General features: G+C 36.3%; 2 protein-coding genes and 1 pseudogene across 2 annotated transcripts; all 3 read right to left on the minus strand.

Moving 5' to 3' along the window:
* Positions 1-402: 402 nt before the first annotated feature.
* LOC137713981 (transcription termination factor MTEF18, mitochondrial) lies at positions 403-2,783 on the minus strand. Its single transcript, XM_088683812.1, has 2 exons — positions 2,687-2,783; positions 403-2,566 (listed from the first exon to the last, which is right to left on the minus strand). Exons 1-2 carry the CDS (start codon positions 2,711-2,713, stop codon positions 779-781), a joined length of 1,815 nt encoding a protein of 604 aa, XP_088539938.1. The 5' UTR covers positions 2,714-2,783; the 3' UTR covers positions 403-778.
* A 1,857-nt stretch (positions 2,784-4,640) lies between these two features.
* Positions 4,641-6,739, minus strand: LOC137713914 (transcription termination factor MTEF18, mitochondrial-like). Its single transcript, XM_068453269.2, has one exon. The coding sequence runs from the start codon at positions 6,428-6,430 to the stop codon at positions 4,664-4,666; it is 1,767 nt and encodes a 588-aa protein (XP_068309370.1). The 5' UTR covers positions 6,431-6,739; the 3' UTR covers positions 4,641-4,663.
* Positions 6,740-8,980: 2,241 nt separating this feature from the next.
* Positions 8,981-14,134, minus strand: LOC148691394 (myb family transcription factor PHL5-like; annotated as a pseudogene).
* Positions 14,135-16,299: the final 2,165 nt, after the last annotated feature.

Raw genomic sequence — 16,299 nt, forward strand, 5'->3', positions numbered from 1 at the left:
AACAAAATCTGTTGAGCAGTAACCGAGCCACCAGCACGTCAGTTTTGAAATCCTGTACACCATCAAGAGTGCGATATATACTTCCAAACTTCAACAAAATTAGAAGAAACAGGTGAATGTGTAACTCTTCATATGCTTTCACCAGAGACTCCCACCAATCCAATAATTATGCCCTGGTAAGTTTCAGCAAGCATAAGCCCCATATGCAGGTTATCATTTACCCTTCATCCGTTTTCAGAAACGCATACCCAAGAATTTCAAATTTGATTAGAACAGTACAACCTCGGTTAAAGAAGATACAACTTAAGGTTTGATAATGAAGTCAAACTGAGAAGTTTTCAGGATCACGACGATAAGCCATTTTAAACTGAACTACCATGAACTTGGAAGTGCAATTGGTTGTGTATAGTGGAGATGCACTCATTAACTCATAATCAACAAGATAAAGATAAACTTTTCACATTAAAAGAGAGAGGGAATAAACAGAAAAAGCATTACATTATATAGAAAATTATTATATCACTTTGATATAAAAATAAACTGATCTAGCATCTACGCAGAACATGAACAATTAATACGTCCAGAAGTACCCACACTTACACTAATCCGGTGCTAAAAACTTTTTGCTGTATTTAACTTGTATGTGCCTTCTTGTTTTGTAACGCTAATAAAATCTCCGCAAGTGAAAGAAACAGGAAGAAGTATGTTAGTATCAACTATCAACTTAAGAATAATGAACAATGCAGAAAGAACCATAACAGAAAAGGCAATGAATAGCTTAATTCTTGGAATGAATTTCATTCTTCAAATCCTCCAACACTTGAGGACCACTAGGATGACGATTTACATAAGAAATCATAAAACTTTTATCTGAGCAAGAAACAATAGTGCTCAAGCAAAGCTGAGGATCAACTGTTCCATGATCTTTGAGCCAATTGTACATCAGTATTCTAAGCTGGAACCTTTCGATCTTATGGGAAAGATATCTTGGGAAGGTCACCAAAGTCGATATGGGGTAACCCAACTGATTTACAAGAAAATCGATCTTCTCTTCAATGATATCCTTTGTCTGGTTAAGAATTTGAGGGCTTATTTTAATCATTGTACAGACATCCTCTAGACTCAAACCAGCTTTAACAATACAATCAAATCCTTCCTGAAGCTCCACTCCCTTGCCTCGAAATGCTTTCAGTGCTTCTTTGATATTGTCTGAGTTGTCTACAAATCCGACATCAAACAAAAACTTAATCTTTTGTGTCTTTGATCTAAGGTCATCTCCCGAGTCTGGAAATGGCTGAACTCTTTTACCCAAAACCCAATTCTTCAGTTCTTGTGGGTTCTCCTGGATGTATATACATAATCTTTTCTTCCCGGTGCTCAAGTTAGTGAGTAAGCTGACGGTTTTTTTCAAAGAACAAGAACCAAGAAGCAGGGTGTGGGTATGGACAAACTTCCCAATATCTGCAACCTTCATGTCAATTTCATTCAGGAACAAAATGCATTGTCTCAAATTTGAAACAAATTTCACAACTGGAATCTGTGGAAATTGCAGAAATATTGAGCATAGGTGGCTTTTTGTGGATCCAAATTTCAGAAAGAACCCAATTAGTGAAAGCGTCCTTTCACCCGAACCATCAAACAAAATATCTGGGTGCTGGCCAATCAATTGACCCAACTGTTCGTTGCTGCAACCCATCTCACTAAACAAACTTAGAACTTCAAGCATCCGGCGAAAATTATGAGAATTATCAGTAGACAGATTCCCCTCAATCCAATTGGTTTCAAATCCAAAACTCTGTAATTTTTCCAATACCTTAACAAATTCAACATTTACATCCCCAATTACAAGACAAGGAGTAGCAACTATAAACTTAACAAAACTAGATTGGCTAAGACCTAGTTCTTCATAAGCTTTAAGTTTCGATGTTAAAACCTCAAAATCATATCGAAAGACTTCTGTCGATTCCTTGTAAATCTTTCCTATCTTACTGCGCGCAATCCCATAATGACATAGTACAGTATAATTGTGCACCAATAACTTATCATCGGTCAAAAACGTCAAACTGCGTGGAAGAAGCGGAGAATACTCAGAAGGCTTCAAACCCAAGCTCTCAAAGAAAGGCTCAAATTCGTTAATAGGGTGGTAACGCAAGAACCGCGCAATTGCTCGCCCAATTTCTTTCTGATTATTCTTTGTGGCAGGAATTTCTTTTTCAATGTCAACCTGTTTCAGCAGCTTGTCCAGAAACAGAGGCGAGTTCTTACTCATATTCTCTGCATCAGTGAACTGCAACCCTCTAGTACCGTGCAAATAATCCAACAATGCATCTTCAGCTTCTTTGCGAATGGAACAAGAAATTCGTCCAGCATTTTTTCCCTTACCACTCGAAGCTTTATACGAATTTTCAGAATCCTCAATTTCAGAAGCCCCATTGGTTCGGTACATTCTAAAGATTGGGGCATTGCAGACATACCCAATCGGATGAAATGGGATTGGTGATGATCCAACACGGTTTTTGAACAAATTCGAAGAAACCCAGTTGAGAAGAGATGTTAATCTGAGTTTCTGCAAATGGGTCATGGCAAATTTGAAGAGATTCCAACCCTAGTGATTGCTAGAGAGCCTAAAACGCCCAGATTTCCAGGTAAACACATATAAATATGGAGTCTTTGGATGAAGTATTACCTTAGGATTTGAAGAACAGTCAGGCATGGGCTCAATACTCGGCAAGATTTTGGCCGGAGCTTCGGTAGCGATGCCGATGAGCTGCTATCTGACCCGAAGGGTTTTAGCACTTTTTTGTTGCTGGGTCAGGGATCAGAGTAGGGTTTTAGGCAAGTTGAGTCCAATAGTGGGGGCACTGTTGTCTTTAAAGCTAGGAGCTCAATTACTAATTAAGCCTATTCAAAAAATTGTTACGAGTACTTCAAAATTTTCATTCTATACTCTAAACTTTCTATATTTAAAAAGAAAAATACAATTATGAGGGGTGTAAAATAAGATTTTTAAAGTGCTAATAACACTTCCCCATTCAAAAGGTGGGTCAATTTCTTTTGAGTAGGGTCACCATTTTAAGCATAAAGGGGCAATGGACATTGAGTGGGTTGGTCAGGTTGGAGTTCAACAGCCAATCTAATAGGCGTGGATTGATATTACTGAAACTCATTTTCACGCAAGAAAATGGGCAAACTCACCCACCCAAACAAACCAACCCAATGAATTTCGATTGGTTGATCAAACTGGTCAGTAAACCCAATAAAGTGCTCACCCCTAGCCGAAACTTTATATTTTTTCAGTTTGCTTTTACACTCGTATTTCTTTATAAAGTTGGTGTTAGCGAAACCACATTGTGTAGATCAATCGAAACCATCTCTTTAATAGAAATGTAGTTCCCAATATAAATAGGTCTCGTTTAGATGTGACATACAAAATGTGATCTTCATAACATCTTCATTACAATAAAAACCGTAATATTATCATCGTTCTAAGAGTGCATCACCCGTTAGTAACTTAATGATGATCGGAAAATTTTAATTTCTATATGTATAAAAAAAACATGGCGGAGGCCAGGAGGCTGGGATTACCGTAATTTGAAAAATCCTTCTGCAACCAGCCCTAACGGGTGGACTGCTACTATTGATTCTGAGTAGTACAATAAATTTCATATTCCAGAACTACAAGTTTACAATCACCATCCCAGTTATGATCCACATCTTCCAAACCAATGCACCAAGTTTAAAAACAAATTTTATGGTTAAACTTTTTTTCTCGAGTAAAAATCTCGAATGGTTTTGTTCTTTCTAATTCCTCGAACGCTCCTGATATGTATTTTCTGTCACAAAACCAGAGACGAGATGATAGGCAACATACCATGAATTGATCTTTTTTTTTTTTTTTTTCTGGAGATTTTGCTTTGTTACAAACTTACACGAACGTTGTCACGTTGTACAAGGGCTTCGAGCTATGGCAGCAATAAAAACAACTCCATCAACTTCACACAGAACTACTAGGGTGTCAATCCATCGATTCAAACCATGAAAGCCTGCACCTGTATTCATATGAACTTCACTAGCCTACGAAGCTAATATCCGTAAACTTAATAAACAATAATCAATCCCAAACACAACACTAGTGTATCGGTTTCTTGGTTTTATGCAGACACCATCACAAATCAAACCATTCTATCCTGGCAAGTTATATCAAGCATGACACAAGCCGCTTGTGCAAGTTCTTGTTTCACCTTGTCATCAGTTTGATGAGGGCAGTTGAAGGCCACGAGTTTCGATGATAAAATAATAGCTGTTATAGTATTCTGATAACGGCTGAAAGTCATTCAAACTTACATGTTACTTCTAAAGTTAACCTCATGCAGGAAAACCTAACTAAGATGATTCTGGTAATATAACTGCGAAATGAGGAGATACGTTTTCAGGGTTATGAGGACAGTTTCCCTTCCACAATGAATGTAAAAGTAAAAATTTACTATGCTGAAGTGGAGATGCAATCATGACTAATTAATTTCTTAGTATCTGTTCGTATTTGTCATCTCACCGCAAACTGTAATCCTACTGAAAACCTCAGCATGTTAAAGAAAAACTAACATAGCATCAACATGGTGATAATCAACAGTGGAGAACCATTTTTAAGAGAGCAGTGAAAATTTTATTGATCCAAATGAATTTTATTTTTCAAATCCTCCCACACTTGAAGACCATTAGGATGGTGATTTACATACTTCCTTATAAAACATGCATCTGAACAAGAAACAACAGTGCTCAAAGCATACCTAGGATCTGCCGTTCCTTGATCCTTGAGCCAATTGTACATAAACACCCTATGCTTGACCCTTTTAATTCCATATGTAAGAAATCTTGGGAAGGTCAGCACAGTTGATAACGGATAACGCAAATGATTTACAAGAAAATCAAGCTTCATTTCAATAACAGCCCTTGACTGGCTAAGAATTAGAGGGTATGCTTTAATCATTTTGCAGACAGCCTCGCGATCCAAACCAGCTTCCACAATACAATCAAATCTTTCCTGAAACTCCCATGCATTGCCTTGAAATGCCTTTTGAGCTACTTTCATTTTGTTTGAGTTCTCTACAAATCCTATGTCTAACAAGAACATAGTCTTCTCTGTCATTGATCTACGGTTCTCTAATGGCCTAAGTCTTTTACCTAAAACCCAATTCTTCAATTCTTGAGGGTTCTCCTGTATGTATCTACACAGGCTCTTCTTTCCAACTTTCAAGTGAAGAAGTAAGGTGTTAGTTTTCTTCAAAGCACATGAACCCAGTAGCAAGGGGTGGGAACGAATCAACTTTCCAATCTCCACAATCTTCATGTCAATCTCATTCAGGAACAAAATGCATTGTCTCAAATTTGAAACAAATTTCACAACTGGAATCCGTGGAAATTGCAGAAATATTGAGCATAGCTGGCTTTTTGTGGATCCAAATTTCAGTAAGAACCCAATAACTGAAAACATCTTTTCCCCAGAGCCCTCGAATAAAATATGTGGGTGTTGGCCAATTAATTCACCCAACTGTTTGTCGCTGCAAACCATCTTACTCAGAAAACTTAGAGCTTCAAGCAACCGGCTCCAATTATAAGAATTTTCTTCGGATAAGTTCCCTATAATCCAACTGGTTTCGAATCCAACAGACTTCAGTTTTTCCAACACCTTAAACAACGTAGCATTGATGACCCCACTTAAAAGATTAGGACTAGCAACAGCAAGCTTAATCAAATCAGACTGGCTGAGACCTAGTTCTTCATAAGCTTGAAGCTTTGATCGTAACACCCCAACATGGTATTGAAAGATTTCAGTAGCTTCCTTATAAATCTTTCCTATCTTATTACGAGCAACCCCATAATTACACAAAACAGCATAATTATGAAGCAACAAGCCATCGTCGATCAAGAACATCAAATTGCGAGGAAGAAGAGGACCATACTCGGAAGGTTTCAACCCTAAGCTCTCAAAGAAAGGTTCGAATTCATTAATAGGGTGGTAACGCAAGAAACGAGCAATTGAACCCCCAAATCCCTTTTCATTACCAGCACATTTTACAAGCTTCCTGAGAAAATGTGGGGAGTTTTTACTCATATTCTCTGCATCCGCAAACTGTAAGTATCTAGTAAAATACAAATAATCGAATAATGCAGTTTCCGCTTCTTTTCTAATGGCACGAGAAATTTGAGCATCACTTTTACCATTAGCAATGGCAGTCGAAGTTGTATCCCATTTTTCACAACTTTGAGTCACAGAATCCCCTTTAGTTGTGTAAAACCTAGGGTTTTGGACAATGGGGAAATACCCAATTGGGTGAATTGGGGTTCTTGTCGATCTAAGGTGGTTCTTATCAAAATTTGAAGAAACCAATTTGAGAATAGATGCCGTTCTGAGTTTGTGCAAATGGGTCATGACCAATTTGATGAGATTCCTAGCCTAGTAATTTCTACAGAAGCTCAAATGCCAAGATTCTGCTGAATAAAATGGAAACATCAAGTCTTTCGGGACGAAAGGGTTACCTTGGAAGGGGGGGATTTAAGCTCGCTAATCGGCGAGATTTAGCGCTCCGGCTGCAGAGTTTGTCAAGCTGCTGCTGCTGATTGAGTGGCACATCGCCACCAGAAATGGTTATTTTAGTGCCATCCAAATGCAGAAACGATACGACAAGGTGGGGTGAGCTTGAGAGACTGTCTGAGTGGATATGTGACACTCATCAAATTCATTCATAGAATCTAGTGTGAATCACCATACGAGACGGTTTAAGAATCGTAATGTACTGATATTCATCTTTATTTGTAAGTGAAAAATCTTAAATTCGATTTTAATCAAAAAGTGAAATTGAACCCCTAGAGGAAACATTTGCTAATTTTGTTCAAGAATCGTGGTTAGTAAATTTAACTTAGAAGGACAAAATGTAACAAGAAAACTATTGTGATGATAGTAGAAATCATATCAAACTACCTGGACTATATGAGCATCTTCAATTGAGGGTGAATGAGATGAAAAAGTCGCATTTACATCTCGTTATACATTCTTAAAAAATAAAAACATGACTTTTAAAGACGTAAACTTATATTTTATCTACAATTTCTGGCTTGATAACATCTTAAATCTTGTACATTGGGGAGTTTTTCAGCCAATAAGAAATATAAAACGCCCAAAGAAAGAAGCTTCAAGTACAATGTGGCCTAATTTATTTACCAAAATACATGTGTAACCGTAGAATTGCAAGTGATGAACAAACGCGAAAATGAGTATTAGAGTGCTTAAGAATTCGCAGCTCAATAATTATTATTAATTACTCAGTTTTACAAATTGTTGTATTTTTGTTTCTTTGTGCATTGTTTAGACCTTGTGAAACCTTTTTTTTGCATAAAAATAATCTAATTTGTGTGGAAGGAAATTTGATTGAAAATGATTAAAAAGGTGGCAACATGTGTGCACAAGGTAGTAAGTGTCAATTTTACGAAAGTTGTTGATCTACTTATTGAAGACTAGTTTGAAAATGCTTTTAAAATACTGAAATTATTAAATGAAACTACAAGAACAAAAAATGAATCAACTTAGTCGACAGATTAAGCTAAATTGAAAGAATAATGAAACTACAGGGACATGAAAATATAATAAGAAAACGACTAGGACGGAAGTGAAAATTGCAGTAAACTACAAGGACGCTGTAAGTGTAAAGTGGCTTAATCCATTTCCCAAAGTACACGTGTAACCTTGGAATTGCCAGTTATGACGATGGAAAAACGAGAACTTCACTAGAAAACATTACAAATTGTTGAAACTTTTGTTTCTTGGAATTGCTATGCGAAAAGGAAAAGTATGGATTGCAAATTTATTGAGAGCTCGTTTACTAATCCGTAATTAAAACGAGAGGAATTAAATTGATGATGAATTGGATTGAAGAGGAATTGAAATAGAATGGAATCAAAATCAAATTCCTGTTAAAATTGTTTATTAAAATTTTTTGGAATCGAAATAGGAATCATATTTATTTATATAAGTTGTTTACTTAAATGCATGAACTGGAATGAAAACTATGTAGTTACTAAATTGCCCATACCCAAGTCTATAGTTTTTATATTTTTGATAATTTTTTTTTTCAAAAGACTGTATGAAAAAGCTTTAAAAAAAATTTGTACGGTTTATCAAATTTTTTTCTCCAGATCCTTATCCCTAAATTATTTTCTTTCTCCTGAAGCCCAAACTACACCCCATCGCCTAATTCTTTTCAGCCATCCCCCAACTCTTTTCAGCCTCCCCATCTTTTGATTCTTCCCTTCTTCTTCTTGCTCCCGTCTGATTCTTCTTCTTGTTTTCTTCATATTCTTCTTCCTCATCCAATTGTTTTTTTCTTTCTCGTGAAGACCGCACCGCACCCCATTCCCCAATTCTTTTCAGCTTTCCCATCTCTTTTCTCCATCTTCTTCTTCTTCCCTTCTGATTTTTTCTTCTTCTTTGGTATTGGTCACTGCCCGCAGAGACACAGAGAAGCAGAGAGAGGTGGAAGGGAGACGTGATAAGGGTATTTTGCGTAGGAAAAAAGGGATTCCGGATAGAGGCTTTCTCCCGGAATTCAAATCCCATCTATTGTTCGGGAGACTGGTTCCGGATATATTAGGAGTCTGATTCCCAATATTAGACGGCTCCCACGTACATTTCATTCCCTCAAGTGTTGGTAAACACTTGAATAACCAGGGAGGAGTGCAATTCCCATTCCTCTTGTCCCACTCCCCTCACGTAAACGCATGAAAGTAATGGAAGCAAGATTAATAAAATAGCCTACAAGATTTATTTATTTTTTTTAAATTTTTTATTACTAAGAGGAGGTAAAGAATAACGAAACTTAAATAAATAAATAAATAAATATTCTTATTGAGTCTTTTATCGCACCAAAAATTTTGACGTTGTGTTCAACTATAGTCCTAATCGATTCCGCACAGGAAAAATATTCACAGTACAAATTTTCTATGATTACATGGAAGCATGAGAACTTGATGGTAACTATAAGCCGTCGCTACAAACTATATGAAACAAGAAACAAGAGTCATTTTATAGGAACATATCCTTTAAATGGAATATGATCAGTGTATGAGTACCGGTTAATTGATTGTAGTCTTATTGATTCTGCCAAGGGACTCGACCTTTTTAGGACTTAGAAACCGTATGAGTTCCGTTGTAGTGTGGAAGAATGACAGACTAATTATCTTTTCAGTGCTAATTTATCTTGGAGGGAAAACCGGTATTCCCAGAACCTTCAGGAGTTGAAACCTGATCAGTATCGTCCTTACTATTTGATGGGGCAGCTTCTTGGCATGTGACATCGCCGTTCTGAGTCTTCAACAGGTTACTACTTGTCTGTTGTTGCAGATCAAACATCTTCTTGAGCTTCTTCCCTTGTTGTTGAATTCGTAACTGTAACTTTTGTTGAATCACCATATAGGAATAGTTGAATGAATTTGTTATGAAATTGGAGTATTAAGAATGATTTACTAATGCTACTAAAAAAATTTCGAAGTAATATATATCATTGAATTGGATCTTGTTTGGAATATGTGGCCAAGTGGCCAACTCACATCCACTTTCGGCTAATAAAATAATAAGGTGGACAAAATCATTGTTGCTTTCCTTGTTTTGAGGAGAAAAGGAAAAGGCTAGCAAGTAGCCTTATTATTTTATTTGTATTTGGTTGTTTTTAAAGGGAATGAAGGGTGCAGCCGAGAGATGAGAAAAAGAAGGAAGGGCACCATTTGTTTTTGAGCATTCCTTTTCTGAGAGCATCCAAAAGAGATGGTGAGAGCATTTGGCTCTACCATGGGCATGGGTGAGAGAAATCAAGAGAGTTAGAGTGAAAGATCTCTTGTGAAAGAACTCTTGGGGTAGAGTGAGGTTCTTGGGAAAATTCTGTGAGTGGGTGTACAAGGGATATGGGATTGGGTTATGTCGATTTAACTCATGTGTAACTTGTACTGTTTTTCTCATAGTGAAGAGCAATATCTCTCCGAGGACGTAGGCAGGTTTTTGCCGAACCTCGTAAATTCCTCAGTGTCTTTATTTCTTGTATTTTAAACTATTCAACTATGGGTTTGTATGTTGGTTAAGATAATCAGCCAAGGCACAACAATTGGTATCAGAGCTTTGTTGGAAGCTTTGGTTCATTGAAGGTTCAGATTTATTATTCACCATGATGACTACAAACATGTCGTTTTCAGTTGAAAAGTTTAATGGGAATGGCAGTTTTACTCTCTGGCAGATGAGAGTAAAGGATGTCTTGGCTCAACAAGGCTTAGTTAGAGCTTTGAAGGGAAAAGATGGGAAGCTTAAAGAAATGACAGATGACCAGTGGGAGGAGCTGGAGTCGCGTTGTGTTAGCACGATTCGACACTGCATAGCTGATAACATTATCAACAATGTTATGGATGAAGATTCTGCGCCTGCACTGTGGGAGAAGTTGGAAAAACTCTATATTGCTAAGAGTTTGACCAACAAGTTACATCTGAAGAGGAAGCTGTACAAGCTGAAGATGGATGAAGGCGGGAATCTCATGGACCACATGAATGTGTTCAATGGATACTTAGATCAATTGAGGAAAGTTGATGTTAAGGTTGAGGAAGAAGATAAAGCCCTCTTACTTCTTACCTCACTTCCAGATTCGTATGAGAATCTTGTGACAACCTTATTGCATGGAAAAGATACAGTAAGTTTGAAGCAGGTGCAGGCTTCTTTGGTGTCTTATGATACACAAAAGAGGAAGACCATTGTTGATGGTGGGCACGAGACTGCTTTAGCTGTTCAAGGTTGGAATCATGGAAGAAAATTGGGAGGAGGATTTGAGAGAGACAGCAGGTTCAAATCAAGCTCCAAAGGCAAGGGACCACAATGCTATGACTGCAAAGAATTCGGGCATAAAAGGATAAATTGTCCTTTGAGAAAAAGAAAGGATGATCTTGGTCCAGGTAGCAGCAATTTTGTGGCGGAAGACTTCGAGTATGCCCTCTAGGTACTCGAAGCAACACATCTCCCGGTGATGTATAGTCTCAAGTGTTGCAGAGGTTTTGCAGCAGGTGAAGCTATGGGATTCACAGGTGATGAGATGGTCCTGAAGAATGAGAAGTGTGAGGAATGTTTGTCTGGCTCGACGGGTGTTGCTGGAAATGGGTGCACTGACCAAGTTTCCAAGTTGCAGACAATGAAGAGAAGGAAAACCTGCTGGAGGAGACGAGGATGTGTCGAGATCCTGTCTGAAGCTAAATGTTTTTTTTGCTTGCAGCAGCTGCACATGCATTGGCAGTGACTGAATCGGAACAGGACCAACGAGGTTGATTCAGAGTGTGCATGCTGGTACGTAAGGCCAATGGATTTTGGAACTTGGCCAAGATGGAGATTGTTGGAATATGTGGCCAAGTGGCCAACTCACATCCACTTTCGGCTAATAAAATAATAAGGTGGACAAAATCATTGTTGCTTTCCTTGTTTTGAGGAGAAAAGGAAAAGGCTAGCAAGTAGCCTTATTATTTTATTTGTATTTGGTTGTTTTTAAAGGGAATGAAGGGTGCAGCCGAGAGATGAGAAAAAGAAGGAAGGGCACCATTTGTTTTTTAGCATTCCTTTTCTGAGAGCATCCAAAAGAGATGGTGAGAGCATTTAGCTCTACCATGGGCATGGGTGAGAGAAATCAAGAGAGTTAGAGTGAAAGATCTCTTGTGAAAGAACTTTTGGGGTAGAGTGAGGTTCTTGGGAAAATTCTGTGAGTGGGTGTACAAGGGATATGGGATTGGGTTATGTCGATTTAACTCATGTGTAACTTGTACTGTTTTTCTCATAGTGAAGAGCAATATCTCTCCGAGGACGTAGGCAGGTTTTTGCCGAACCTCGTAAATTTCTCGATGTCTTTATTTCTTGTATTTTAAACTATTCAACTGTGGGTTTGTATGTTGGTGAAGATAATCAGCCAAGGCACAACAGATCTCATGAATGTATACCTCTAACTGTTCGTGAAGACGCCGCTGAACATCGAATTGCGAAGTGCCTCTTTGAGTTGCAAGCCACTGCCAGAAAAGTTCACATCATAGGTTTGTAAGAAGCTAGTGGATATAAAAGGAAAATGTCAAAACGAATGCCAATACTAAAACGAAAGCGTGTTCATTTCGCAATTGTAGACTGAAAAACCAGAACCAGAATAACAGTCAGGGTAATACAACAGGTTACGTTTTCAGATCGAGCTGGGGTTTAAGATTCAAAGTAGTTCTTTTCTCAGATTTTCCTGCAACACAAGAAAAGTACTCAGATAAAAACTAATGATAAAACAAGCCACGCCAATGGATCATTAAACTTTATAGAAGTAAAAGTCTTATTCACTAGGAACGGATGTATGATTTAAACAATTCGATATTTACCTTCTGCAGGGTCTAGTAGATATTCCGCAATTCGATATTCCGACAAGAAGAGTAAAAAGGAGAAAGGAAAATAAATCACACTTTAGAAAAGGAAAAATGAAAGAATTTTTTAATGGATTCCTTTAAACCTGCAAATGACTTTTAACATGAAACATGGTTAATCCATCATCTTCAGTATTGCCTTCGGTGTTGCTTCTACAATGAATCAACTGATAAAGAAACATATCATTATTTGATCATAGTGAACTGCACCAATTTTTACCAAGTTAGTTACTTTCAGCACCCCCAAGACGATTTATACACTCCACAAACTTCTCGTGAAGATCCTGAGTCGTGTTAGTGTGAATTGAAAAATAGCTCAGTAAATTGATATTTTTGGAAGAAAAGAATGTTAGTTATACCCTTAAGCTATATATTAGGACTGACTCAATATCAACCTAACCACTAACCTGTGGAAGACATCATCTCAGGAACTAGGGTGAGGAACTTAAGTTCTTCAGCAACTCTGCACTAACCGAAAGCAAGCTCACTCAATGGGGCTAGAGTATTTCTGAAAACTTGCGTGTTTAATGAGAGTGCAGGGACTTCAGTTATATAGCATATGCGATGGTCTTTGATTAGGAGTCCTCCCATCAAGAAAACCTTATCAAAGATAAACCTTATCACCGAAAATCACTTATGCATAAATCAGCTAGATGAGTTCTAGTTTATCTAAGAACATTTCTGACTTGAATACCAAAGTAATACAACTCCTGAAAAGTCTACCACATGTGCTAATCCTAATTTCCTTGTCATCCCAAAAGACTTTGTACAAATCACAAAGTGTTTGCTCTCAAATGGAACTTACATTCTCCCACTAGAACAAATACTTTGTAAAGTTGTATAATCATACTTGAGTTGGGAAGAATCTGTATTGGCCATGAGACTAGCATTCGACACTCCTTAGTTTTCCAGTCTTTGTCATTGTTAAGCTTTTATGTGAATTATAGGGCAACACTGAGTTTCACCAAAGAGTATTGTCCCCATAATTACTTACAGTAAAGCTTATCAACACATAAGACTCCAACAAGATATATGACATGTAAGACACAGCAGAACATGTATTAAATATGTCAAACATTTGGTCCGTTTCAGAATCGAAAACAATTCATGTGCTTCTATATGAAGCCCTCGGGTTGTCTAACACTTTATAATGAGTAAAAACATAAAACATCATGCAAAACATACTCATGCATTATCATAGCTAGCAGCTGAACACTTTAAGGGAACTTGAACAACCTTTCAGCATTGTTCTTTATTAGCTAAGAAAACTTCATCCTTGATACTCAAAACTTATGCTCCATAAAGTAACTGAAACTGAAAATAACATAAAAAATTAAACCTGTTGCATGTCTTCCACTAATTCGCTGCATCAAAATCAGCCAAGACTCCCATTCTTGTGACATGCTTCTTGAAAACAATGGTGGGAATTGCTTTATTTAACGAATCATCAATCATGGATCTAGTCTCAATCAATTTTAACCAAACCAGCCATCACCTTATCTCGAGCAATGAGATACTTTATATCCAAGTTCTTTGTTGCATTAGACCTCTTATTATTCTTAGTAAAGGATATAGCTGCATTATTATCACAGAATATCTGTATAGGTCTCGATATAGAATCCATGACATGAAGTCCAAGTATAGAGTTCTTCAACCAAATAGCTTGATTCATTGTTTCACAAACTGATAAATACTCTACAACCATTGTTGATGGTGCCACGGTTCCTTGTTTCACACTTTTCCAGGAAACCACACCACATACCATTAAGAAAACATAACCTATAGTTGATTTCATATCATCTGGACATCTTGCAAAATCTGAATCACTATATCTAGACCTGGCAATTTATGACACGACTCGATAACCCGACACGACACGACACGAAATTAACAGGTGTTTGGGTCGACACGATAACGAATCGGGTCTTATCGGGTAACCCGATAAGCACCTGTTAAGATAACGGGTTGGGTCGGGTATACACGTGGGTAAACACGATACACGATAAGCAGAATATTATTTTTATAATTTTATAACCCTCAAAAAATACTGTAATAATTATATACATTAATTTTACAATTTTATACCCCTAAAAATTATAATAAATATATATATATATATTAAATTAACTATAAAATTTATAATAATTATAATAATTATATATACTATAATAATTATACCCCAAAAATATTAAGTCTATCTATACTAATTATATATATATATATATTAAATTTTATAAAAACTATAATAATTATTAATTAATAATTTAATATGCATGATCATGCATTGCATATTTGCATGATTTTGCATCCATTGAAATTTGATGCGTCAGGACTCATATGTGATTTGTTTCCATTCTCAAATTTCAATAATCAATTTCTTGCCATTGCCATTTGCCAACTTGCCGCCCTTTTTGAAAAAAAAAATGGAGGGAAAATGAAAATGTTAAGAAAAGTTGAAAATAAAACAAAAAAGTGAGGGAATTCAATTAGGGAAAGATGTTGGAGGGAAAAGTGAAAATGATAAGAAAAAGTTGAAAAGGAAACAAAAAAGAGAGGGAAAAATGAAAATTAATAGAAGTGGTGAATCTAAGTATAAATAAACTCTAAGTGTTAGTCAATCTATCGTTTTACGAATTCTCCAAAACTAATTTCAACGATCCAAACCGTCAAAATTGTTTGTATATGCTTGGAGATCACATCAGCAAAAAATCACAAAAAAAAAACATTCAGAGATCAAGTAACGGGACAAAGCTTTTCAACGGTTATAAACGAAAAATCACGATTTAACGGTTATTTTAACTCCGATTTTGATGATTTTTTATAACTACACTCCTTGACCCTATATGAATACAATGAATAAATTCGATCTTCAATTTAAAATATTTACACAAGTGGATACCACAAAATCTTATGTTATACTTAATAAAAGTATAAATAAACTCTAAGCGTTAGTCAATCTATCGTTTTACGAATTCTCCAAAACTAATTTCAACGATCCAAACCGTCAAAATTGTTTGTATATGCTTGGAGATCACATCAGCAAAAAATCACAAAAAAAAAACATTCAGAGATCAAGTAACGGGACAAAGCTTTTCAACGGTTATAAACGAAAAATCACGATTTAACGGTTATTTTAACTCCGATTTTGATGATTTTTTATAACTACACTCCTTGACCCTATATGAATACAATGAATGAATTTGATCTTCAATTTAAAATATTTACACAAGTGGATACCACGAAATCTTATGTTATACTTAATAAAAGTATAAATAAACTCTAAGCGTTAGTCAATCTATCGTTTTACGAATTCTCCAAAACTAATTTCAACGATCCAAACCGTCAAAATTGTTTGTATATGCTTGGAGATCACATCAGCAAAAAATCACAAAAAAAAAACATTCAGAGATCAAGTAACGGGACAAAGCTTTTCAACGGTTATAAACGAAAAATCACGATTTAACGGTTATTTTAACTCCGATTTTGATGATTTTTTATAACTACACTCCTTGACCCTATATGAATACAATGAATTAATTCGATCTTCAATTTAAAATATTTACACAAGTGGATACCACAAAATCTTATGTTATACTTAATAAAAGTATAAATAAACTCTAAGTGTTAGTCAATCTATCGTTTTACGAATTCTCCAAAACTAATTTCAACGATCCAAACCGTCAAAATTGTTTGTATATGCTTGGAGATCACATCAGCAAAAAATCACAAAAAAAAAAACATTCAGAGATCAAGTAACGGGACAAAGCTTTTCAACGGTTATAAACGAAAAATCACGATTTAACGGTTATTTTAACTCTGATTTTGATGATTTTTTAT

This window comes from Pyrus communis, chromosome 14 (assembly GCF_041283825.1).
Source record: "Pyrus communis isolate YQ-2024b chromosome 14, ASM4128382v1, whole genome shotgun sequence".
In the NCBI taxonomy this organism is placed as follows: Eukaryota; Viridiplantae; Streptophyta; class Magnoliopsida; order Rosales; family Rosaceae; genus Pyrus; species Pyrus communis.